Genomic DNA, 27,098 nt, shown 5'->3' on the forward strand with positions numbered 1-27,098 from the left:
ATCCATAGCTCTCCATGTGTATTCTGGGCTGGTAGAGGCGGCCATTCTCAGCGTGCTCTGCATTTTCTCAGCTCAGAGCCGGCTTTGTCAGGTGTCTTTATGGCATAAAGCCACACAATATTTCATCCGTTATCCCTGGCCATGTCTCTGCCAATGCTAAACTCTGAAAATGCCCCAGTCCTGCATTATTCTGGGGCTTTTCCTTTCAGGCTATTTGTGGGGATTGGTGCTCCTCACCCAGGTCTTGACGACAGCCTCTTTCTAAAAGTGGCGCAGGTTCAGATTACAGCACCATGCAAGGCCCACCCGGCTCCCATTGGGACTTGGAGAAGAGTAAATATATCTGTGCCCTGGTGTTGGTGATGCAGACGGGCCTGAGGCTGAACATGTACTGTCTGCAGGAAGCTCTGCTCTGGACCAGCTCTGAGAATGACTCAGTCGCATGTAGGCTAGCCCTTTCCAGACCCCCTCCATGCAAACTTAGCATCACAACAACTTCAGCGACATGAAAGGGAGAAAAGGAGAATAGAGATTGCGCCGTTGAGAGAGAGATGACGTTATTTTTAAAGCAGTCAAAGATGATCCCTTTGTAAATTGATTTGCTTTGAATCCGAGTGGCAGCTCCCTTAAAAAAGCTTTTGGATGTTCTGCCAAGTTTGCTACAACCTGGGAGGGGGGAAGGTGTCTAAGAATTGGTTACCGATAGTCTTCAGCTAAGTAAAAACCCAGGACTTTCTGAATATATTTAGCAAATGCTAAGTATCAGCAAGTACACACTACAATTCTTGGATGTGTTTGCCATACTTGACAGGAGCTACAACTTTCAGTAGACTTCTATGCACACAGTATGTGCTCTAGGTGTTGTTTCCTGCTGTTTTTAAAGCTTTGTTCTAGAATGAGTCACTTATGTCACTTCCTGTCTATAATAGAGGGGGAAGAATTTAAGAGCCAGAGAGAAAGATTTCAGTTGGTACACTGAGCGGAAACACAAGGAATGTATTTAGGTTGAAAACATTTTTCCCAAAACAACACATCCTCTCTGTGTCATTGTGAAGCTGCATGTCCACTGGGTTTATTCAAATAAGGCACTGGGTAAAAGCATTTCACGTAAAAAAATAAAATAAATCTTATCTTAATAGTGCAATGGGTCAAGGACATGTAATTGGCAAATAGCAGTAAATCAATTCTCTGTTGGCCCAATTAAGCACTGCAAACAACGGGTTATTAGTCCGGTTTAAACCACCATCGATATGAAGATGAGCTGGATAAACACAGCAACCAATAAGGATTCCCTCTGTATGGGAGCCAATCAGACAGGGAACCAGACGGAGGATGCATCCTTGGCCTCCTTTGTCTGGAAATCCAGGGAAGAGCTGAGTCATCAATAATACAAGCCCTGGTTTTCCTGCAATATTATAATATTATAATATATTCCTTGAAGAAGTAACCTTATTTTTGTTGTTTTCTGGCATTCACCACCTATCCTTCAATATTAAACAAACATCAATGCACAGATGTTATTGACAATAGCTTTAATAGGCATATGCCGACTTCTCGTACCTTAAGGAAAAACAACAGTCTGACTGGAATAGATACAAGATTGATGACCGTCACACATAATTTATTAGCAAGATACAATGGGCAGTGATGGGATGTTGTGAGGTTAATGTGCATTCCCATGCATGGCAGGCAATAGGGGTCTAAACATTCCTTTAAGGAAGAAAAATTGGTTTACACATCTACCATAATATTAATACAACGCACTACACTTTCTACAGTCATGGGATTACATAATCCTGCTTTTCAATAATAAAATCTACAATAAAATAGGGAGGCTAATAGGTCTGTTGTACCATGTGTTTGCTACCAACAAAAATGTATTTTAGTAGATTTTTTTGTTGGTTATAGTTTCATTTAACTGCATCAAACAGGTTCACATCAAACAAAGCCAATTCAACACAGGCGTAAATCAAGATAGCCTAATATTAGTCCACAATATTATAAGACCAGAAAAAAAAACAACAACGACAGCTTGACTTTTCTTAATCACCAAGGGATCTCCAGATGTCAATCATATTCCTTCAAGCTGTATGACTTTCATACTGCCGGTAGTGTTTGGGCTGCACATCTGCAGTCCATCTTTTAAAGGTAGGTCTGGTTTTAAAAATCACAATCAGACTTTTATTCTGCAAACATTAGACTGTACCAGAGTTCATTAACTGTGTATACATGTAAAATTAGGCTATTAACAAGAGCAACATAGCAGGTCTGATTCAACATTCTCATTTCCTTTCACTATGCACCTTCTTTGACCATAAAGCCTCCAGATCATTTAGCCTATTTTATGTGTTCACTTTAAACCTGGGAATGTCACTGCTGTGGCTGACAGGGTGGTACCTGCTTTTCTGGTTCCTCACAGGGTAATCTTGGTTATACATATCAATGTAAACCTTATGTGGTCACCTTTTTAAAATATACAGGTACTGTACAGCCTTTTTTTTTTTTTTAGATTTAAGGTCTGATCAGAATGGTATGGATGAGAGAGCGCTCTGAAAAACAAGATGTTTCAGTAAATTCCTACTTCCCATTTAAGGGTCAACAGAAACATATATCCTGGATTACATTTTGGAATTAAGCATATGCTCTTACCCATAGTGACCAACACAGATTAGCCTACATGTTTACATACAGTCCATTTGTACAGCTGAGCAGTTTACTGAAGCAGTTTGGGTTAAGCACCATTAATCCCATAGTTGCATATGCACGATTATTTTATGTAGTCTCCACACATTAGGTAGGTTGACGCAATTTTGTACAGATTAAATGATTTTAGCATTATCACTGGAACACTAAGGGCCAGTTCCACAGACACAGATTAAGCCTAGTTCTAGACTAAATTCAATTCTGAATGGAGAATATCCGTAGAATTTAATTTAGTCCAGGACTAAGATTAATCTGCATCTGCATCCGGGAAACCCAAGTCCCATTATGATCAGAAACAGTATGTTATGCATCTTTGAATGAGGACAGGGAGTTAGAATCAAGGGTAGTGAAAGCATTGAATTTCATCTAAAATGCATTGGTCTACAGTTGTTGGTGTTGTGTTATTATCAAATTATTCCAACTCCAGGGACCTACAATTTAACGGATTTATTTTACAGAATTCAATGTAATACTAGTGTTTGACATTATGTTCAGGGTTGTTATCTAAAGGCCTATTTATATTTAAAAAATGTTTCCTTTTAGTGTTTTGGGGTTTTGAAATTCTACCATAGAAATATTCAGAGACCGACACAGTCCTCACAGAGGCCGACTGCACATCGGCCTCATATCATGGAACTCAAAGACCACCACTGAAAAGAAATTAAGGAAAATAAGCTCAGAGTGCAGTCAGTCACTCTGGCACTCTGGTGTGGAGAGCTGTGGAAAACCAAATTAAAACTCCAAGTAGTACTCTGCTGTCTCAACTGAAATGGCTTGTTCACACTCAGGTGTCGTTTTACTGAACCAATTTCATTGAGTGTAGCCGGCTCCAGACCTGAAATTGCTTGCGAAACCGCTTACAAATACTTCCACCGATCGTAAACTAGATCCCTGGTGTAAGGATTGCATAATAGGATTGAAGACAGAAGACTTATGTCAGAGACAGACATCAAGCCTTAATGTCTTAATGACTCAAATGTCTGGTGTTGAACAATAGAAACACACACACCTCCCCTCAACGTCTGGAACCACAAAAACAGATGCATAAATGAAGTAACAAGTAGTGTCTTGACTGTTCATCACTAACAGATGATCATCCAAAAGGCTGGTGGGGTAGTTGAATGATTTCACTAAAATATGAAACCTAGAGAAAAAGATACTGGCATTTGCAGGCAGTGCAAGGCACGGGTGATGGAGCCAGAAGGCATATCATCACAGGACATGGGTGTCATTTTGCAAATTTGAAGATGGGGGAAGGCACCTGCAACTTTCTCCTTTAAGAGTAAATATCAGTCACACTGGTAGTAGAAATTAAGCAGGTTTCATATGCAAGAAAGGCCTGTAACTTATATTCTACTACATAACTGTTACAGCGTTCATCCAAGCAAAGGGCACATCAATGGCCTTGTCATAGGTCAGTGGTGCACAGCTTCCAAAAAAAACCCCAAAAAAACAGTCAGTGCCACCTTGCAACCCACTATACGAAACGCAGCTGACTGGAACAAATCCCGGAGAAAGTGGAGCAGCATCACATTGATTGATTGTGTTCCTTTGAATCGCCCACGTCCATTGACCGATTTGCACACACAAAGGTTGGATAGTAGCTATAAATTGCACGACAATGCTACTGCATGCACATTTTAAACACTGGTGAGTTAGCAAACGTCAACCACTAAAGGCCAATAATGACAAGGCAAGAGTAGCCAACAATTCGTTTCTTGAATCAGCTGCACCTGACAGTGACAGCAGACATGAAGTTCACACTGTGGTAGACAAAAGCAAGCTAGCCAAGTTAGCTCGCCAACGTTATCTTGCAAGAGCATGAAGCGATTTGACTCACCGAGTGATTAACTCCCCACATTAGGACACTGAGCAGAGGGTCGCTGGCACGAAATAGCTTCACTTTCTGAGCCACGAAGTGTTTCTTCTTCGTCTTCGTTTTACTTGCAATGGACTGCGCGATGCTGCTAGGAGTAGCCATGTTTAATATATTTAGCTAGCTAGCTGGCTAAATGAATTTGAATGAACGGCAAATGACAGTTCGCCTTGCTGTAAAGAGTTAGCTAGCAGTTAGCTGACGCTAGCTTGCTAACGTTAGCTAGCTATCATGCGCCTCTCGATAAAACTGCAGCTAGTTAATACTAGCTAGCTATATAAATAACGGTGGGTTGTTTATGAGATTGCTAGCTGGAGCTAGCGATATCTCGCTAATATAAAAAAAGAAACGTTGCTGGACTGTTGCTAACGTTAGCTACCTAACAAGCTAGCTAAATGATCTAGCTAACGGCTATCCTTGATCTTTCTATATCGCTAGCAAGCTAGCTAGCTATACATCTATTCTTCTCCACATCCTGCCAGGATCGAGGCTACTGTAGCTAGCTAGCCTGCTGTTTTTCAAAAGCTCATAGCTGGCGAGCGATAGCCCAAACTCCGTTCTAGCTTGTCAATGACGGAACCCTAGCTAGCTTAGTTTAGCTAGCCAGCTACGACCACCTCTTCCACAATCACCCCCTTCCTTCAAACCCGAGATCAAGCTGCATCTACAAATATGCATGCACTGATACGGCAAATGTCATCTTCAAGAAGAAAGAACGTCTAAGACAAAAATGTAACGTTTATATATATTTTAAAAAGATCTGCTCTCATATAACTAGACAACCGGTCAGTTTAAAAAGCAATGTCTAAAATACCCCGCATTTCTGGCTGACTGAGCGCCCCACTGCGCACCAATGGAGAGCCTACAAACGCCGTCCACTACTATTTTGCACACTTATGCTGTGCCCTGAAAGATGACAACTTTGACAAATATGCATTTACTCCAAAAATAGAAAATATTCGTCCTGCAGAGGTGCGAAGCATTGATTCCAATCGTTTTAAAATCTGCAGCTCTATTCCAAGGCTTCCGGCCGGGTGCCGCTCTGCTGACTGACAGCTAGAAAAAGGTGGAGGCCAGTTACTCCGACATGCTGACGAAATGATTCTCTGTTTCTTGTTACATCAATAGTACAGCCTGTAGTCGGTAGGGTGAATAAGCACCAATCTTGACTTGTTAAGACTTATCTCACTTTGTATTTTGTAGTCTAGATAACCGTAATATTATGATCACAGTCATTGAAAGGGTATTGCTATGCAATAGAGTCCAGTGTAGACAATGCAAAATAAAATAAAAGATACGTAGATTAAGACATTCTGAATTTGATTCATGCATTTTGTAAATGTCTTTGATTTGCCTTAAAGCACATCAATTGTGTTACAGACAATGTAAAAGTGTATCTCCAGAAATCATGCGTAGCCTTTGCTTGGAAAGTAGCATAGGCCTACTTGTCCTATATTGGTCTAAACCAGTGGTCCTCACTCCTGGTCCTGGAGAGCCATAGGGTGTGCCGTTTCTTTCTCCTTAATATCAGCAACCAATTAAAACCCAAGAAACCAGGTGAAGTGAGTTAATTAAACAAATAAAGCAGTTAATTGCATGGTTAAATGCTGAGTAATGACAAAAGCCAGCACACAATGCGGCTCTCCAGGACCAGGAGTGAGCACCACTGGGCTAAACCATTGAACATGCAGAAGCAAGTTGCAAGCAAACAATTCTTAAAACCAAGAAAATGTTAAAATCCAAAATTAGCAAGTGATGACAACATTAGGCTACTATCAGGTAATTGTAGCAACATGGTCACCATTAGTTACATTCTGGTGGCCTAATTGTAACAGTTGCGCATTTGTATGTTGTCACTGTCTGAAAGTTAATAATTGAAAAAAATTATTTAATCAGGCGGAAATACTTCACAGTAACAGTTTGACAAGCCAAATGTTTGACCGCTTGAACCATAGACATTTTGTCTGGGTTGAACGACACGCCGATCCAAATTGGATAAAGAAAGAGCATACTGCAAAACAAGTTGGCGGTAACTAAAACCGTGATAATATTTCCTATGACAAAAGTAGTACTGAACGTGGGTGTTCAGTGATGAAATTCCTTAATCAACCAATCAGATTTGTGGTTCTCCCACACCATTTCGATACAGCACCACGGAGATCACTGCAGAATACCGTACACGGAGAACACATTTAAGCAAGGACAAAACAAACGGGCAAATTGGCTTAAGCCTTCGTTTAATACCGACATGGCACAAACAAATATTGTCTACTTTTATCAGCCAATTGGGAAGACCGCCTTGAGACAAAATTACTCCCAATCTAGCTATATGTTAGGATGGTGACCGTTTTAAAGCAGCCTTTAAAAAGGTGCAACTTGACGGAATATTGCCATGTCTGCCGCACTCATTTTCTTTCCGTGGAAGCAACTGTTTTACCGTAGAGTGCAGACAGAGCTCACGCCCCATTTCTATCGGAACGGCTCGCGCGCAGCATGCCGCGTGTCTTCCAGTCCACTGCTGGCAAAGTACAGACTACCGTGCAGTCCCTAAGTATTTGGACAGTGACACAATTCTTTGTTGTTTTGGCTCTATACTCCAGCACATTGGATTCCAAAATAAACAATGAATGTGACGTTTCAGTGAATGTTACTGTCAGCTATTTTGAGGGTATAGGCTACATCCATATTGAGCGATCACTGTAGGAATTACGGCCCACTGACTTAGATCATGGAGCGATCCTCACGCATTAAATCAGGCCTTTGTGACAAGATCAGGATTTGTGAACACAAGGTCAAGAGGACAGATTGATGTGATTTAGTAAAATAGAAGACATCATGCTCTAAATGGTATCCCCTTTTGTGTGGCATTCATTGTATAAAAATAAAGATAAGTATTTATTTTTGGTAGGCCTGCTTAAGCATGGTTCTCAGAGCATGTGGGAATCTGCATCTGTTAAATGTGATGATACTTTTGTAATGGCTGGGGCATGCTGTACTTTTGTTTAGTTGTGCAATACAGGTGATCATTTATTTCTGGTAGTATTTCCACTATTACACAGACTTCATCTGTTTTAGGCACATAGCTGAAGCACAATTTAGGATGCATTGGCCTAACCAGACCCCCTTCGGTCAGAGCACTCTTTCTTTATATCTATTCTATACTATATCTATCTGAATAAACATTTTGTGAATGGTTCTCTCTACAATGTTCCTGCACCAAAGCCCTTGAATGTTATGCTGGAGGACATGAATCTAACAGACTGTTTTGTAAAAATGAAAAAATAAAAAATAAAATGGAATACAATTTGTTCAACTAGTGCCTCAATCCCTTAAATCTGTCCAGAAGCAGCCTTTGGAGAGTTTCATACCTGTTGCGTTATTTGAGTAAATTGAAAGCAAAGTTCGGTTACATTTACAGTGCTAAACCAGATTCAGTTCAGTTGACATTCAATAACCGGTGATGAAAACATTAGAAGTTTCCTTGCATAAGGAAAATAAGGTACTTATTTAATGTGTGTATTCCTTTAATGATGCAGGAATAAAATGAGCAGTAACACATTGCTGATGCCGCCATTTTTTCTTCTGGATCTACCACTACATTGAACCTGACACTTGTGTCCCTCCTTAAAGGAGAATTAATCTAAATGTCAGTCATGTGCAATACCTATTTTATCAGAAGACGCTTGTACCCAGAGTGAGTCATAACATTTTAAATACTATTCCCTATTTAACAGTTATTTAACCACTATAACATATTACTGCCCCCGTGTGGTAGGTTGTTTATTATACATCCATGTCACTTGGGCTAATTTGGGTGACAGGGTTGTACATTAATCTTCTCATTAAAAACATGATTACTGAGCACAGATTATAAAATCAAAGAGTTTTTATGGAGAGAGAGGTACCTTCCAGAAGCATGGTCAGTGTTCCGATGCTATTTTCCGGACACTACTGACTGCTGAAAGACACGTGGGATGTAAGCAGGGACATAATAGTGCAGCCTGAACACTATACATTAACCTCAGTAAAATCAATACATATTTTGACTCATTATATTGATAGTGATAAAATAGATTCTGTAATATCATATTAGATAAATGGCATTTGATCGTGACCCACTGTTGTCCCAGGACTGTCTCTTGACTCTTTCTGTGGCTTCCCCATTGAGAGGACAGCTGCCATTCTGTATGCAAACTTTGTTGTGGAGTTCTCTATTTGCAAATGTTGATCCAGTGTGTCTGGACTGTACAGCACATGCAAAACAAAGGGGGTGAATATTTCCATGCCCTGTTATATGCATACTGTGACTGCTGCAGATGGATATTTAGATCGACTTATGTGAAATGTTTCAATCCTGAATGACATAAAAATATTATGTTAAGTGAATTAATATGATTGAAAAGCATGCAGTAACCCCCAGGTGCCATTTATTTGCTTCATGCTTCAGGGATAAATTAAACAATCTATTTCATTCAATCTGGACCTAATTCTGTCGATGAAATCCATCAGATTTTCACCCATAATGCACTTTTGTCTCAGTTTCATTCCCACTTTGAAGTAATTTCTATTCTTTTTAATATGTGATGTTGCAGTGAGATGAGTGGAATCAATAAAACGTGGTCTTCTCAGGGATGTTGCTGTCTAGTGCTGCTAAGCCTTGCCACGATCCATGACTCATGCATGCCTCTGCCATGATGCCACCCAGTTGCATCTATATCCTCAGTCCTGGACTTCTCAGTGCAGCTATGAGAACCTGATTCCTGAGAACTGACTACTCTATTTCAGAGGCCTCTACACAAGATCTCCATGGTCCTCTACTACATGTAACTAATACTTTCAACACACTTTCCTGTTTATTTTTTAATTGTGGGCAGCATTAACAACACTAATTACCAGGTGACAACATTGCTTGTGTTAGTGTGGCCTCCATCAGCTGTCATGCTGTAATTTGGACTCTAATTTAAATTGAGCCTAATTAAGACCAAATGATAGCTCCACTTATTTAATGCTAGAGTGGCAATGAAAGTAAAAGCATGTACCAATACATACCAGTGAATATGCCAATTCCCTCAGTGACGTATGGAATCCTGCAGAATTCAAGCATGCTTTATATAAATTTAAATCTGTTAAATACAGTTTGACTAGCATTAACCGCCATCTAATCATAGCTTGACTGGACTACCACAGTTGATCACAGTACTTGACTCAGCTTCACTATTACTTCACTGCTTCTCTAGAATTAACTTGCTAAAGGAATTGACCTACAGTAAAATTGCTTGCTGACATGAATTTGCCCTGGGTATAACTCGCTGTTAAGTACTAGCTACAGTGGATTCCAGAATCTTGACTGCAAATGCACAAAAAATACTTCATATAATTATTGAGACAGACTCGATAAAATGCCAACATATGAAAAATACTGTACTTAATGAATTTTTCAATTGAAAGCAAAAATAGATTTGACCAAAATCAAGGTTTCATAATTACCCCAGGTTTAGTGCATCCACCTCTGGCAAGGATAACAGCATGTAATGCTTGACAACGTTAAGGAACACATTTGGAGGAGTTTTGGACCATTCCTCTATGCAGATTCTTTAAAGTTCCTTCACATTCTCTGGTTTGCGCTTATCAACTGCACTCTTTAGTTCAGTGGCACTCTTTAGTTCAGTGGCAGCCCACAGATTTTCAATTGGATTGAGGTCCAGTGGCTGAGAGGCCATTGGGGAACATACATTTTGTTGTCATAAGGCTTAAATTTACTTACACTTTATATTATTTTTCATAATTCAAACAGATCACATTGTTATGCTGTTGCCAAATATTTAAATGCTGGTTACAAATGCAAATTAATAATTCATTAATATTAAAGATATGATAATTTAGTGTGGCACAGTTTCTTCAAGCACAAAGAGCCTGAAGCCAAGTTCAGTACTATATTTCAACTGAGGAACCCATTTCCTAAGGAAGATTTCTGGATGTCATCTGTATTTAAATACACTTAGTGATTACGTTATTAGGTAGACCTGTACACCAGCTTGTTAATGCAAATATTTAATCAGCCAATCATGTGGCAGCAACTAAATGCATAAAAGCATGCAGACATGGCCAAGAGGTTCAGCTGCTTTTCAGACCAAATATCAGAATGAGGAAGAAATGTGATCTAAGTGACTTTGACCATGGAATGATTGTTGGTTCCAGACAGGGTGGATTAGTTATCTCAGAAACTCCTGATCTCGCACAACAGTGTCTAGAGTTTGCAGAGAATTGTGCGAAAAACAAAAAACATCCAGTGAGCAGCAGTTCTGCGCACAGAAATGCATTGTTAATGAGAGAGGTCAGAGGAGAAGGGTCAGACTGGTCGAAATTGACAGGAAGGTGATAGTAACGCATTACAACAGTGGTATGCAGAAGTGCATCTCTGAACACACAATTCGTCAAACCAGGATAGGCTACATGCAGCAAAAGACTTAAATAAAGAAATACCTAATAAAGTGCCCACTGAGTGTAGTATTCAATTTAGAACAAAAAAGTTAATATATAAGAAGAAACTATGAATTGGCTGCTTGCAATAAAACACACAAAAGAGGCGCTGGTTTGCGTTGAATTAGCAGCTGCATGATTCCACATTGATTTTGTGGAAAATTACAACTGGCTGTATGATGACGATAGTTAATGTAAAATAATTAACAAGTGGAGTGGAAATAAAAAAACTGGTGGTGATACGTGAATGCTTAAATAATAACTTGGCTTAACATAAAATTGATCTTGAACTGTGATTTCAGTCCAGTCCATAAAGTGTCAATACTTTTCATCATCTTTATGCAATCTCCCGAACTGGTAACTCCATTTGTCAGAACATGTTGATGGAAGCCCCACTGCAGCAGCTGACTCCCATTGCACATAGCATACCTGCAATTAGTGTCAAAAGGCTAGAAATGAATTTGAAGTATATGTGGGCAAGTAACTTGCTAATCTCTAAATTATACTGCTATCCTAAAAATAGCCTACCTCCGACGCAGAGTAACCTTAAGCCTTCGGAAAATGACATCTCAAGGTACTGTACACGTGATGCATGCAAATACCACTGGTAAATTAATGTAATGTGCATAGGGCAGTTATCAGTTCTGTGCGTGACTATATAATAAATTACATCTGCATCAGTCTTTTCGAAGACGCCTGACTGAAAATTTGCCGGGCAAGATAAATTGGTGGAATATGGAATGGAACTTCAGAACATTGGCGACATCTACTGCAGACATCAAGAACTTCTGAATCTGTTCGCCTGGAGTAAAGAACGCGTTTTCGAGCTCCAGCAGCACTTTGTCCAAAGCAGGCGGAACAGCGAAACAGAGAATAAATCAGAGACTGAGGATGTGAGAGAATACACGTCTGATTTTGCAGCTGGTTTTGAACAGTAATCCAACGCAAGAGAAAATATGTTTTCGGAGACTGAAAAGGAAAAAGACGTAGAACCAACCACATAGCCCAACGAATAGTCTGCAATTTCGCATCATATAGAGTAGGCTGCGCTGTTCTGTTCTTATGATTCTAGCAGTGAGATATATTTTTTTTTTAGAAATGTCTGCAAATGTAAAAAAAAAAAAAATAACAACAACAACAAAAAACAATTCTGTGGAAATTATGTTGTGGCTAATGAATGCTGTTGGCGTTACGTTTAAGAAATGTGGCCATTCTCCCGTTTATTTCTCGTAAAAACTAAGATTGTCTTTTACATTTTTGTCATTTGGCAGACGCTTTTAATCCAAAGCTATTTACAAGTGCATAGGTTCTACCATAAGTCAAAGCATCACATCTAGAACTAGGAAAATACACAAAGAATGCTGTTCTAAACATAGTCGTCATCATAAGCAATTTTTTTTTTTTTGGGGGGGGGGAGGGGGGGGGGGGGGTTAGACAAGGATAGGGATAACAGAAAGGAGGGGCGGGGGAAATGAGGAGGGAGGACTAAGGTAGAGTTTGAAAAGGTGGGTTTTGAGTCTGCGTCGAAATAGGGGGAGGGATTCTGCTGTCCTGACAGTGGTAGGCAAGTCATTCCACCACTGAGGAACCAGAACGGAAAACAGGCGTGAACGTGCAGCTCTACGGCCAGGTGCACGTAGTCTTAAGAATTCATTCGCGTGTGTTTGCAGACTAATTATGGACCTAATATGTTGTGTAAATAAAACCTCAAATCAAACAAAGTACAGTTCCCTGTTATTCTTAGCAAGAGCCGATTAAGTCATTTGTACAAATCAACGGAACTGAGCCCTTCTATTGTTTAGAAGTAGTTCAAAGAACAACTCGGAGAAATAGAATTTGCTTAACAGCTGGTTTAGAGAAAAAAGCTTAATTGTTGACTGTAATACACAGTGTTAATATCAGCTACGAAGTGGGCATACGTTAGTCTACTTTTTTGTTTTTGTTTTTAGAACCAGAAGTCTACAAAGGGCTATACGTTGTTTGCATATCTATGAATATAGGCAATATTTGTCGCTCCACAACTTCTTAAAAAGGTGCATATCGTATCCACAGAACTATATACTTAGAATAATATATAATTATATACACTCAGTGGGTTTTCATAGAATGGTGCGAAAAACAGCAGTTTGTTAATGAGAGAGGTCAGAGGAGAAGGGCCAGACTGGTCGACTGGCTGACAGGAATGTGACAGTAACACAAATAACCACGCATTACAACAGTTGTATGCAGAAGAGCATCTCTGAACACTCAACAATTGTCCAATAAATGCCTTATAAATGAGTGTATATACAATGCGCTAGATAATAGGGAAGTAAATGCGTTATTCCTTGGGAAATTAAACACTTGATGTTGGATGGGCATGCTTGATAGGTTGGAACTGAACCAATTTGTAGCTTCGCGCAATATTTTAATTGTCATCTGCGAAATCGCAGAGAAAGTGTGATCGTTTTCCCCAGCTGCTCTAACAGCCGCATTCATTCGCATGGTAATTTATTTAAGTGTTAAAATAGTATAATTACGTTGACATTATAGGCTACTCTGGAATACTCCGTATAAGCATATAGAGAAATTTTGAAATAGCGCCTCCCCCATCCGTGGTTATGAAAGGACGTACAACAGTTACACAACATCCAGTAAGTAAATATCCTTTACGGCAGAGAAGAGGGAATCCCCCAACGAAGAATTGACCGAAAAACATCGCGACAAAGTGGTAAGATGTTCTTACACTAACTAACTCGTCAACTGGAAGAGTGCTGGCTGTGTTTATATCAGAGATGTATGACCAGCAAGAGAGACAATAACAGTCTTTACACGTATCTCAAGCTTCTGGTCTTTTCTCTCGGGGAGAGCAACATGCCTTTGTAAAACTGTGGGAGATACTATAGCTACAGATTTCCGTCAGCCTAAATCTTTCTCAAAGAATGTTTTGGACTGCGTAAATGAAATTACCATGGTCAACGATGGATTCGTTTTGGGGTAGTTTATTGGAGTTCCAACACCAGTACAGAGTGAAAACGATTCCGTACTTCAGTACTGTGTGTTACTATTTGTGCCGTTGACGGTGGCGGAACCGTAGTATGCAGATGCACAATATGCAGTTAGTGTGCGACAGATGAACGTACTCTGTCATTTTTTAGTAGATGCCTACGCACATTAGACTGCTTAATAGTGTTTTCTCTTTTTTCTTTTTCTCACATCAATATTCCACCATTAATCAGTCAATGACAATGTACAACTCTCAAAAGCTTTACCTGAATACACCGATTCATATGTATAGTTCTCTTAAATAACACCTTCAACTGCCCATGTTTCTTTCAAAAAGTATACACTCATGATATTGGCTACTATAATTATTTTTGAATAAATACTATTTTGACAGCACAGGGGAGTCTTGGCCTCATTGGTTAGATTGTCTTATCAATATGAACTATCTTACAAACCGCAATGTGTTATTAATCAGCTGTTCACATAAGCCTTCAACATGTACATGATAAGTCGTTTGTGTGAAGCAGTTTTGGTGCTGTTGTAGGATACAACAATGGGAAACCACAGTCTGGCCCGAATAGCAGTCATTGTGCTGTCAGTGCTGGTCTTCATCATTGCAATTGCATTCAATGCGCTGGCTGGGAGAGGAAGCAAAAATGGTGAGAAAAATTGTTATATTATTGCCATAATGTAACATCATATTGTAACATTATCACATTGTCACATTGTGTCACTCACCTTGGAAAATTAGCTCATTGTTACATTATAACATTGTCATATTGTCCACATTGGATCGGGACATATTCCATAAGAACAGGCAGACATTCAGTTCACTGGGACATGTTCAATCTAACCACTGCTATGTGTTGTGCTACTTTATTTAGCTCTCTCGGTGTGTGAGTTGATTTCAGTTTATATCGTCAAAATTAATTTGAGAAATAATGCAAGCAATGGAAAAACCTATAAATATTGTTCAGTAGTTTGCAGGATTCACAGGTTTCACAGGAGGGTGGCCAGTGCTTACCGCCATGGCTCTTCTGCACGGAGCTGTGGCAAAATGTTCCATTAACCTCACGACGGTCTCTACTTGCAGGTCCCTTCCATCAGAATACAGGCAACGTGTCCAAAAAGTATGAGACAGAAATAACCCCTGCAGGGTGGACCTTCTCCATCTGGGGGGTCATCTACTTCTGGCTGTTCTCTCTGCTCACCTACATTGTCACTAGTCTCTGCAGAAGGTATATGATGAACTCTGGTCCATATTCCACAATTAATTCATAGTGCATGTTTTGGTGAGCTCACTGGTGTGGCTAGCTTGGTCATCTTCTCATGATTCTACCTTCCAGGAATGTATATGGGTGGATGTATTGTCAACCTGCAGTCTTGCCTTACGGATTTTACCTGACCTGGATTGTCAACATGATTCTTAACATCACATGGCTGTTTCTGTGGGACAGAGAGTAAGTTATGACTCACAAATACTTTAAGTTGTTAGATTTTTATTACAAGGGTGAGAGGTACAAATTCTCTTCTATGTGTAAAATTGATCGTGGCAGGCTGATTATAATGGAAATCAGGTGGTGAGTGGTTGGTGTAACCTCTGGCCAAGCAGAAAAAACAATAGCATAGTAGAGTGATGAAGACAATATTGTGGGGGATGCTACTTATCAGATCATACCTTGAACTGAGCATTTTAAAACATTTGGGATGATGGTAATTAACAAAGCCATTTTCCCTTCCCTTAGGCAGATGATAGCAGCATTGATCGTGCTGGCAGTGATAGCTTCTACCAACTATTTATTGATATTCTTCTGCTGTCATGGACTCCATTCTTATGGCGTCTGGCTCAGCAAATACTACAGAGTGGACCTCTGGCTCTTCCGAGTGCTGGTGAGTTTGGTTCTGGAATGCCATGACATCAGAGACCATTCAGCAAAATGAATTCAACTTCAGTATTTTTCCCATGATGCATGACCAATGCTAAATTGCATTAGGATCAGCCTGTAATTGTGATTAATTTGTAATTCATTTATTCTGCAGGTTCAGAATGGCATTGGTGTGTACGCAACATGGACGACTATAGCCACCCTTCTCAACTTCACCATTGTGCTGGATTACAATGCAGGCGTGTCCAAGGAGGGTGCGGCAACGGTGTCTCTCAGTCTCCTCTTGATAGAAGTCATTGGCTGGTAAGCATGCAGCAGCATGTACAAAATAGTTAATAGTAAATAAGTTAATGTATTTGATGTACATTCACATGCTTATTTTCAGTGACTTTATCCAGTGTGAATCAAGCCTACAAAGTCTATTTGATGTAGAAGAGCAATCATGAGTCTATAACATATTATTCATGAATATAAATAGGAATAAAGGCCTTTTGTGTGGACCCCTTGTCTTATGTATATGGCATTATGGACTGTGGTATGAAAGTTTAACATATTTCTGATTGTCCTTGGCTGTAGGTTTGTTATGGAAAACTTTGTGTTGGAGAAACATGTGCGCTACCTCCTCACCATATATCCTGTGGTGATTCTGGCTCTGTCAGGAAACATGGCAAAAAATTACGACGCTGCAGCACCCAGCAAGAATGCCATTTTCACAGGTGAGCAAAATCCTAACAAATGGAAGAATTAACAGAAGAACCGATCCAGAAAGTGACTTGCAGTTTTCATCAGGGCATCATTTGCTATGATTTGTATAATTTGTACCATCACAATACACCGTACTTTGGATGTGGGATATACACTCAGTGAGCACTTTATTAGCACTTTGCTGCTGTAGCTTAGCCACTTAGAGATTTGAGTTGCTGTTTGTTCAGAGATGCTCTTCCACATAGCACTGTTGTAATGCATGTTTATTTGTATTACTGTCACCTTCCTGTCAGCTTTGACCAGTCTGACACTTCTCCTCAGCTGAACCTCTTGACCATGTCTGCATGCTTTTAAGCATTTAGTTGCTGCCACATGATTAGCTGATTAAATATTTGCATTAACATGCTGGTGTACAGGTCTACCTAATAAAGTTCTCACTGAATGTATATACTGAAGCAATTTAGGTTAAGTACCTTACATAAGGGTGCAATGGCAGTGTCCCACCTTTGATTATACACCCAGGTCCCGAACTACACTGCACTGCTGATTTAGATCTAATTTTTGGACATAAATTGTCCTAGCAGCTGGTGAACATGCAGATTAGCCCCTATTGTTATTAGGAGTGGTTAGCTTGAAGGAGATAACTTATTATACAAGTAGCATATGTGACTCTGAGGTTAGCTCAGCTTGGTGTGTTGACTATACATTTGTTGTTGTTTCACAATGATTTCATCATTGGATGTATTTTTTTCAGTTGAATATCTTTCTTTTTTTCAGCGGTTCTCCTGGGGCTAAGCTGTGCGCTATTTGTCGTACGAGCATTGCTGGTGGTCTGGAAACATAAAAAACAGCCTCTCTATCAGAACACTGATACCTTGTCACCAATGGACATTGCTGAGAAGCAAAAAAAAATCTTCACTTAAGAGGTGTGCCTCTTTCAGGTCTAATGCTATTTTGCTGCTGGGCTTAAATTTATGTTGAAAAATAAAAATATCTACCTTATCCGAAAAGATACACAACTAATCTTCTCTGCCACTTTTGAATGTCTGACAATAATATAAAAGCAAGCCTATTAGAAAACTGACTCCAAAGGCAAGTATATACCTTAAGGAAGTGAAAGTGATTTCTGCTTTAACTAAGATTTGTAATTAAAACATTTTTTGCAGCAAGTTATGGTTTTCCAAATTTCAAGAGCACTGATGATTTTTACTTTCAATAGGAAAGCACACATTTTAAAGGCAGACCATTCCATTCTAGAATTTTTTCTAAAAGGTTTATTATAAATGTTGTGGGAGCATTGTTGCTTGACCTGAAAAAGGTATTTGACACTGTAAACCATGACATTCTTGTGTCTAGGTTATGTAAATATAATTGTTCAATACAAGCTTCAGGATGGGTGGCCTCTCTGGATTTTTGCAATCCAGAGAGCAGTGTGTTCAGATTGGTTCTGAAAAGTCATCCCTTAAGCCTACTCATATAGGCATTCCTCAAGGATCAATCCTAGGCCCATTGCTCTTTAGTCTTTATATTAATGATTTATCTGATGGTTGCTATGGGGCTGGTTGTCAATTTTATGCTGACGACATAGTGATATATACAGAAACTGTATAAATGGTTGAATGGCATAGCACCAGATACACTAAGTAAATTCAATTGTAGATTAACAGGGCTGTAACCAGTGGTAACTGTAAAATTAGACATTGCAGGACCACTGCTCAGCTCTAGAATTCCTTGCCAATAGAAATAAAAGCAATCTAATATAAAATATTTTAGTGTGAAGGTCAAATGTTGGCTGAAACAAAAACAGAGCTGGTCACATTTTTAGTCATCATATCAAGTTAGCTTGTTATTAAATACTTTTTTTCTAGCATTTATTTTGTACTGTATAACATGCATGTATCCTCTTTTGTAACATTGTGATATGTGTGTATGTATTTAGCATTTATTGAATGTTTGTATTTTAAGTGTGTATGTTTCTTCCATTTAGCACTATGTGTCTTTTTTTTAATCTTTTTCCTTTCTTTGTATAAAAAAGCCTAATTAGGGACAGGAGTTAGAAACTAGCAATAGTTATTAGTTTTTAAATGCTTGATACTATATGCAAAACATGAGCTACATGAACCTGGTGTAAACTGGCAGTAATGATATGTTATGTCTCTTGGCATTGTCCCTACTCAAATAAACATCAAATAAATAAATACACTACATTATGTGAAGGTTTTCTTTGAACATACAATGAAAAAACCATAAGGTTTTGCCTATTTCTGCCATTGATTTTTGATAGGTGGCGAAGCAGTTTTAGGCATATCATAACCTAAGCTTCATAGATTAATCCAGGAAATGCCACCGTGTAAAACAAAGTCTGAAATGGAACTCCTGATTGAGTGATGCCTCCTCATACCAGATGGAGCACTTTCCCATGTGACCAGTCTTATGGGCACATTTTGAAGGGCCAATGAACTGAAGAATGAATGAGGAGAGGAAAGGACTGACCGGAAAGGAGAGGGGAATTACTAAGTGTTTCCAGCTTTCTCTGAAAAGACTAGGTCGTAGCAAAGGCATATTGCTTTAGAATTAGCACAAACATACAATTCATCTTTTCATTGGGGACCTAAGCTGCAGATCTGACACACATTTTATGTTAAAAATTCAACTTTATTTTCATTAAGGACCATTCTCCACAACCCAAACACACATAAAAATAAACAACTGAATGGATTCACATATTAACAACAATAATTCTGCAATAATCAATCAAAGAATTCTCAACAGAATTGAAAATATACAGCCTTCTTTGTGGGAACTATGTGCACCCAGAAATGTTTTTCAACGAAACAATGGCTTTCTTTGAGGGTTGGGGGGGAGGGGTGGATGCAAAGAACACAAGATGTCCTGGATTGGCCCCTGGACGGTCTGTTGTGGTCCAGCAGTAATAATGTGGCAAAAGGCAGCTGACAATGGGGGTTAGCCATTAACTGTAGTACAGATCTTAAAGTACATGTGCTTCCTTTCACTCTTCAGGTGCAACTGGCCTATGCTAGCCAGTTAGCATCTTGAGGCTCGCATTTCATAGTGCTCTGCAGTCATGAGGTCGAATGTAGGCAGATGGATTCTTGCTTGTTGCTGTCCTGGTATTCATCCTCCCCTATGTATTGGAGCACATAGGAAGAGCTACACTATAGCAGATGACAGGTCACATTGGACCACACAGGTAAGAAATGAGCTGGGAGTACCAGTAAAGATAGGCGATAACATGCTTGCAGAGAGGACAGCAAACCTTGCTGAAGCCCATAAGCAGAGCAACCACAAGTGGTTACATTTTAAACAAATAAACCAATTGAAACTGCTCTCCACATTTGAATGCTGTGACTGAAGTCCGTCAGCCTTTATAAACACACAGCAGCTCCACCAGTGCTGGCCTTCAGAGCTAAAACTCATATTCAACAATGCTGGCCAAAAATAAGTGCCAGAGAGGTTTTGTCATCAGATTGGTAACTATAAAAGAGAGTCCCCCAGGGGTATGGTGAACTTTGGTGGCTTCTTTGAGTAAGCAGTACACTTCTTTGAGCAAGCAATGACATCCACTCCCAATCTGCTCAGTAGAGCCCCCTGATCTCCCCACTGTTGTATTAAAGCCCAAAGAAGTTAAATACTCACATTAGTATCTACTTGACCCCCACACACCTGATGTCATATGACAGCATGTACATCTCACACAGCCTAGCTTTCAGAAATGATGGAAATGTGTCATATTACTCATTTTCATCTGCATTAGTGCACAACATAGAGGCAAAACTCAGTCTAATTTCAGAATTCAATGATTCACTGAAAATAATTCCAAACAATACAGTTTTGCCTGCATACTGTTTTACTGATCAAAAGAACCTAAGAAAAAAAAGGTTCATGACAGTGTGACTCATTGACCATCCAGCAGGTCCATCTGGATGCTTGTGTAGTCAAACATGGCAGCTTCCACAAACTGACTTCATACGCCACTGAACCCTAAGCATTGAGCAGCTCCCATGGAAATCCATGGAACCGGTAAGCGGAAGAGGTTCAAATGTAGTTTGTCAACAATATTTACAATCTATCTTCAATGAATAAACATCCCTCGTGAAAATTACAACTTAAACCAGCCTAAATTGGTCAATACAGTAGTCAGCTAGTCCACCAGTTTACTCTACCAGCCTAACTAACATTGGCCACCTTTATCCCGCTAGAGACCAGCTATGACCAGGGAGAAGTGTTGAAAACACACATCTTAATCTTGAATCCCAGCAGCTCTTACCTGGAATTCAGCTAGGAAATAAATGAAAGTACTGAACACTCTTTGAGTAGCTGATCTGGAAACACACCACAAGGAGGTTTGAAATTCTATAAAGACAGTGTTTTATTCCAGTTTAGGTTCCAACTTTCCTTTTCTCTTTTCTTTCAAGTATTTTGATATTTCAGAGTAACTGAAAACTACAACCACTGATTGTGGTGGGAATTTTAATTTATTCCTGTAAGAAAACACTCAGAGACAGAGACAGTAAATAAAATCCAATCTTTACTATCCGCATAGGGTCCAAGTTACATGCAAAAACAAGGACAGAGGTTTCACTCCTTTGTCTGGATATATGTATGCCTGGAGCGCAAGAAATGTACGCCCCAAAATGATTAAACATTCCTAATTATCAATATTCAAAGACAATCCACCACTCTTCTCCTTACAACAGTTAGTTTATTCATATCTCCCCCCTTCAATGTACTGCTTATGCAGATATGTGTCCTCAAAAACGTTCCCACGCCCCTGCGCATTCCCCACGCGTGAGAAATGTATCTTATCTTGTTTTAACTCCCGATGTCTAGGGGGAGGACAATCTCCATGGTAGCCTCTATGGCGAGGACTTATGTTTTTGCTACTGTAGGCTCTCAGGCACCAAGACGGGATAATGCAGAACACACAGTTTTGCCGTAGCCTTGGAGGCCCACAGTACAGAAAGGGAGAGACATCTCAACTCACACAGTTACAGAAAATAATATTCATTACCACAAAGCAAGTTATGATACTTTAATAAGTGTGTATGCTCTGGATCACTCCAGCATAAGCAACCAATAATAGTATAAGCAATTAGTAAAGGATAAGCAATTCATAATATCATAAGCAATTAATAATGAAATAATCACATGAATATATAATTTCAACAACACCGATATTGGTAGGAGAATAAAATTATACAAAGATATCTTTGTTCATTATATATTGGGATAGTATGTAGGATATGCAGTTTAACATCAAATACTTGCCAAAATGTGTTCTTTCAAAGAGGGGCACAGTACTGGTCTAAAAATGGTTGTGCTTAATGAATAAAGCAATTCTTAATTCCATGAAGCAATTATATCAGACCTTTTTCTTCAGCACCACTTACCCTTTGGATTTTTTATCTGACTCATTCCCTGAACTCAGATTTCACAGATATATTGATTGAATTCAATATTTGCAATATATTTAATAACGAACAATGGTCCGGCTCTGCAGACCTCTGTAGTAATATTTTAACTTTAGGCCAAAGCAAAGCAATCCAAAGGTCATGAATAAACAGTAACTCCGTAACTCCGGGGGGGGGGGGGGGTATGCCCACCCCTTTCCCCTAAACAACCTGAATTAATTGTGGCAGGAATTCAACAAAGTACTGGAAACATTCTTTAAAGATCTGTGTAAGTGAAAATCCCAGGAGATCAGCAGTTTCTGAGATACTCAAACCATCCAGTCTAGCACCAACAGTCATGCCATGGTATGAAGTAATTTAGATTACATTTTCCATTTGTCTGAACAACAACTAAACCTGCATGTCTGCATGTTTTTATGCATTCAGTTGCATCCAAAATATCTGACCACGAACTGGTGTACATGTATACCCTACCTAATAAAGTGGTCACTGAGCGCATGCATGACAAACATCATGTGCTGTGTCATATGCTTGTCTCCGTGCAAACCTGTCAGTTGTTGATCTTCTTTGTTTTATTTTAATTGTTTCACATTCGCGTTACTTTAATGATGCTAGATTGCAGAGTAGACTATATAAATTTGCTCTAGAATCTGCACACTCACACATTCATCCTGATATCTGCGTACTGAACCGCAAGCAACAGTTTCGACTTCTGTGCCACCTGACTCAGTCTGGCAACCCTGGTAATGCGCTGGTAATGGTGAACTTTCACCAGTTATTGTCAAGCTAGCTGCACCAACTCGTTTCTTTAGATTAGGCTACTGTACATTTGTCTAAACTGGCCGTTTTATTAAGATAATACTTCTAGCTACTTTACTTATGGTGTTGTTGTTTGTGATTGAACGAGGAAAATGCGAAGAGAACATGCTCCCGAGCCACGCTGCCATGGGGAGCCACAGAAAAGTTTTAAAAATAAGGGTTAACCCTTTCAGTCCCAAGAGTCGTACTACTGTAAAATACCGACAGTGGCATATGGCATTCTGAACCTAACTTTATTATATTGTTGAATAATGAGCTAACACACACTGCCTCTTGTAGCTGCCTGGAGTTATTTGAAGTATTTCTCTTGCTTGGAGCACAATGTCAGAACCACAGGGTGGTCGTGTGTACCGTAATCACTTCCATACTGAGTGACCCTAATGCCTTCAGAACAGTAATGAGGTTCAATATAACAAGCGTTTGTGGAGTCAGGATGGTAGGCTGAAATAGCCACCTCTTCACGGACAGGGTCCGGCCACGCTGCAGTAATGTCTGCGGGGATTGTTGCCGGGTTGTTCGAGACGCTAATTGTTACCACCGAGGACAACATCACCACTATCCGCTATAACCGACCAGATAAGAAGAACGCCATATCGTCTACGGTAAGAGGACCTGCTGGCTGCCCTCACGCTGCAGCTGCCTACTGCACCCATGCTGCAGCTGCCTACTGCACCCAGCCTACTGCCTTACTGAAGTAAAGATCGGGGTGTTTAACATTAAAAAGATACATTGTAAAATATATCAGTAAATAATTCGGTTCTGCGACCAGACTACAAAAGCTACTTTTGATCCCTATAACAGCAAAGAAAAATACATTTTTATCTCTTTCCTCATGAGTGTTTGTAGATGTACCATGAGATTGTGAAGGCACTGGAGCTTGCAAGCAAAGACAAGTCGGCCATCACTGTGGTCACTGGTAACACCATTTCCCTTCATGGCTGGATGGCCATTTGGCTTGCTACCTTGTTTCAAAGATTAAAAATCAAGGATGGTCGACCGTTGTGATTCAGAGCCTGACTGAGAATGGGGATTGCTGAAATTAATTTGGAGAATAATATTTAATAGTAATGCACTATTTGTTCAGTGTTCTCATTTTGTCATGAAAGGGACATGTGGTGTCCTTCACCATTTTTAATTTCTTAATTTGCCATTTTTATATTTTTTATATTCTCTTCATGGGAGAAAGAAGTGATCTCTAAATCTGATTATTCCCCCTTAGCCACAAGCACCACACGCATGTACACACTTGCCTTGCTGTGTCTTTTCTGTGATTTGTTTTTGCTGCTCATCCTAAGGTACTGGCGACTACTACTGCAGTGGCATGGACTTGACAAACTTCACCAAAGTCATGGTGGAGGGGTCCCAGCAGGCCGTGCAGAACAACAACCTCTTTAGGTAATGATCTTCAGGTGGAGGCCAGAAGCTGCTGATGAGCATCCATGATGTATGGCTTTGCAGGAGTGGTTTATTTGAATTACCCATCATTCTCTGTTACAGGGACTTTGTGAGGGCGTTCATTGACTTCCCAAAGCCCCTGATTGCTGTTGTAAATGGTCCAGCAGTAGGAGCAGCTGTAACGGTGCTTGGACTCGCTGACGTGGTCTACGCAACCGAGAGGGTGAGCAAACGTACTTTAGTGGGGGATTTAGATCATGTAGGGTTTTTTCTGGGTTACTTGGAGGTACTACAACCGAGTCTCTCATGTTTTACCTAATGGGTGTCATTTAAAGGGAACTAAAGCCAAAATATGTTTTTAATATGTTGATACTACTCTTTTTGAGTAATTCATCCTGGCTCTAATACTGTATGCCATATAATACTTTAGTCCACAACCACCCCTGAGCGCACCATCCCCAAAATGAATTACTGGCTTTACCACTACTAGAGTTTTTATGTTTGATTCCCAGCTGGGGTGCTGCCATTGTACCCTTCACTGAGGTACTTAATCTGAATTGCTTCTGTATAAATATGCAGCTGTATAAATGGACTGAATGAAAAAGAACATAAGCTGGTGTGGGTTGCCCTGAATAAGAGCACCTGCTGAATGACCTAAAATGTAGGAAATGTGTAACAGCCCAGCAGTGGGTGAAGTATTTTTGTGTCTGACAGTATTATCATCTATAGTTGCCCCCAAATGTCCACAGGCAACTTTCCATACCCCCTTCACCAAGCTGGGACTGTGCCCAGAGGGGTGCTCCACCTACATGTTTCCAAAAATCATGGGCCCAGCCAAGGTAAGATCCAGGCCCCATCCAAAGCTCCCTTGGGAGGGAGGCAGTGCCTCTGTTTCTACGGAGAATCTGAATGGCTCTCCGTCAGCCTTGCGTAATGTAGCTGCCCTCCACCATCACCACCACATTTTTCCCTCAGTTCCCACGCTGTTAAACACATTTTCATTTTTTACAATGATCTTTTGCCATAATGTTGCATTCCCCCTCAGCATCAGTAGAGGATAATAAAGCCTGCACTGGATGAGTTAGGGAGGACATCTTGTGATGCTACAAATAGTCTCTATGTTCAAAGAGTGTTTTTAAAACTGTTTCTACATTACTGATCTCTAGTGGTGGAGTGATCTTCCTGCAGTCGTAAGGACTGTAAAACAACCAAGCTTGTCCTATGTTTGATATGAATACAGGCTTTTATTGTTATTTGTGACTTTAAAAATGTTTTTATGATTATATGGATGTTATCTGTATATACTGTGGATTTGTATTTATGTTGTTGGTTAGCATATGAGCTAACTTGCATTCAAGCTTTAGTGATGTTGCATCTTTCCTTGCTGGTCTGAGAATGTTGCTCATACAACTTGCATTTATGTTCTCTTATGTGGTAAGTCACTCTACATAAGAGCATCAACCTAATTAATCCAGTGTAATTTGTAATTGGCTCTGTCTCACAGGCCAACGAGATGCTGCTTTTTGGTAAGAAGCTGTCAGCCAGAGAGGCCTGTCGGCTGGGACTGGTGTCTGAGGTCTTCCCAGACAGCACATTCCAGATGGAGGTGTGGACGAGGCTGAAGGCCTTCGCTCAGCTGCCCAGAGATGTGAGTCAGCTCCTCTTTTACCTCTTTTACCTTTAATTAGGGAGTTGTGCGCAGAGAGTTGTGTGGCCCTTGTGAAATGGAGAGGGTGAGGCTAGGAAAAACAGTGAAGCTGAGGTTGATGGTTCACTTTGGAAGTGGTGAAAGCCGTAGTCATAACTGCAAACATAACGCCCTGTCCGTGAACTGTGCTGATTGTACAGTGCCGTGAAAATGTATTTCCCCCTTTCCTGATTTCCTCTATTATTGCACATTTGTCTCACAGGATGGTTTCAGATCTTTAGACGAAATGTAATTGTAGACAAAGGGAAACAGAGTAAACACAAAGCACATTTTAAAATTTATTTTATCTAATGGAAGAAAGTTATCAAACACCCATTTCACCCATGAGAAAAAGTAATTGCCCCCTATGGTTGCGCCAGATTTAGCCACAATAACTGCAGCCAAACACTTCCTGTAATTTGATATTAATCTTTCACATTGCTGTAGAATAATTTTAGCCCACTCTTCTTTGCAGGAACTGCTTTCATTCAGACAAATTGGTGGGTTTTCATAGAGTATGAAAATTCATGTGTATGTAAATACTGGTGGTTAAGTCTGGGGAGGGGTGGCAGCAGGACAAAAGGACAGTTACATTTCCCCCTTTGATGCATGTGATTTATTTACATGCAGCATGTCGGTACCTTGTCAGAGACTCTGTGTCCCAGCCCTCCCCGGTTTCTCATACACTCTGTGTTTTTGTCTGTCTGTCCACCTGTCTGTCCCTCAGTCATTGACCCAGTCCAAACAGCTCATCCGGAGCCTGGAGATTGGTAAACTCCACGCCATTAACGACAACGAGTGCGAGCGAGTGGCGGAAAGGATGTTCTCGGATGAGTGTCTCAACGCTGTGCTCGGCTTCTTCCAGGCCAAAGCAAAGCTGTGATGGCCGAAGCGTAATCACATATCATAATCATCATGGGTGCTAAACTGTTGTTTGCTAGCTAGTTAACAAGTCAGCTGCATAACCATCCAGTGCATCTCAATGATTGAACGTGATACCGGGTAGTTAGCCTATGTTGTTTCTTTGTAAACCAACTACTACAGGCATGGCAATTATTTTTCACGAGTGATATGGGTGATAACTTTTATCATCAATTATTTAATAAAAAAATTGCTTTGTGTCTACTCTG

General features: G+C 40.0%; 3 protein-coding genes across 3 annotated transcripts in view; 2 read left to right on the forward strand and 1 right to left on the reverse strand.

Moving 5' to 3' along the window:
- Positions 1-5,616, reverse strand: part of pip4k2ab (phosphatidylinositol-5-phosphate 4-kinase, type II, alpha b) — a 51,060-nt gene extending 45,444 nt beyond the window's left edge. Inside the window, exon 1 of the mRNA XM_061254210.1 lies at positions 4,544-5,616. Coding sequence (XP_061110194.1) covers positions 4,544-4,684 — 141 coding nt within the window. The 5' untranslated portion in view covers positions 4,685-5,616. The remainder of the gene's footprint in view (positions 1-4,543) is intronic.
- A 6,004-nt stretch (positions 5,617-11,620) lies between these two features.
- Positions 11,621-18,842, forward strand: si:dkey-29d8.3 (uncharacterized protein LOC556220 homolog). The gene is made up of 9 exons (XM_061255978.1): positions 11,621-11,633; positions 13,717-13,769; positions 14,589-14,703; positions 15,138-15,282; positions 15,391-15,504; positions 15,790-15,934; positions 16,085-16,233; positions 16,507-16,646; positions 17,413-18,842. Exons 1-9 carry the CDS (start codon positions 11,621-11,623, stop codon positions 17,556-17,558), a joined length of 1,020 nt encoding a protein of 339 aa, XP_061111962.1. The 3' UTR covers positions 17,559-18,842.
- A 4,450-nt stretch (positions 18,843-23,292) lies between these two features.
- Positions 23,293-27,098, forward strand: LOC133137483 (enoyl-CoA delta isomerase 2-like). The gene is made up of 7 exons (XM_061255795.1): positions 23,293-23,488; positions 23,733-23,802; positions 24,182-24,281; positions 24,384-24,504; positions 25,031-25,120; positions 25,786-25,929; positions 26,696-27,098. The coding sequence occupies exons 1-7, from the start codon at positions 23,375-23,377 to the stop codon at positions 26,849-26,851; spliced, it is 795 nt and encodes a 264-aa protein (XP_061111779.1). The 5' UTR covers positions 23,293-23,374; the 3' UTR covers positions 26,852-27,098.

This window comes from Conger conger, chromosome 9, assembly GCF_963514075.1.
Source record: "Conger conger chromosome 9, fConCon1.1, whole genome shotgun sequence".
Classification (NCBI taxonomy): domain Eukaryota; kingdom Metazoa; phylum Chordata; class Actinopteri; order Anguilliformes; family Congridae; genus Conger; species Conger conger.

What these genes read in the sequence shown, in the direction of transcription:
- si:dkey-29d8.3 (XM_061255978.1), top strand. An exon ending in TGGGAGAGGAAGCAAAAATG is followed by an intron (nt 14,704 to 15,137) that starts GTGAGAAAAATT and finishes CTCTACTTGCAG; the next exon opens with GTCCCTTCCATCAGAATACA. An exon ending in TCTGGCTCTTCCGAGTGCTG is followed by an intron (nt 15,935 to 16,084) that starts GTGAGTTTGGTT and finishes TTTATTCTGCAG; the next exon opens with GTTCAGAATGGCATTGGTGT.
- LOC133137483 (XM_061255795.1), top strand. Translation starts at nt 23,375, where the DNA reads ATGTCTGCGGGGATTGTTGCCGGGTTGTTCGAGACGCTAATTGTTACC. An exon ending in CAGAACAACAACCTCTTTAG is followed by an intron (nt 24,282 to 24,383) that starts GTAATGATCTTC and finishes TCTCTGTTACAG; the next exon opens with GGACTTTGTGAGGGCGTTCA. An exon ending in TCGCTCAGCTGCCCAGAGAT is followed by an intron (nt 25,930 to 26,695) that starts GTGAGTCAGCTC and finishes TCTGTCCCTCAG; the next exon opens with TCATTGACCCAGTCCAAACA.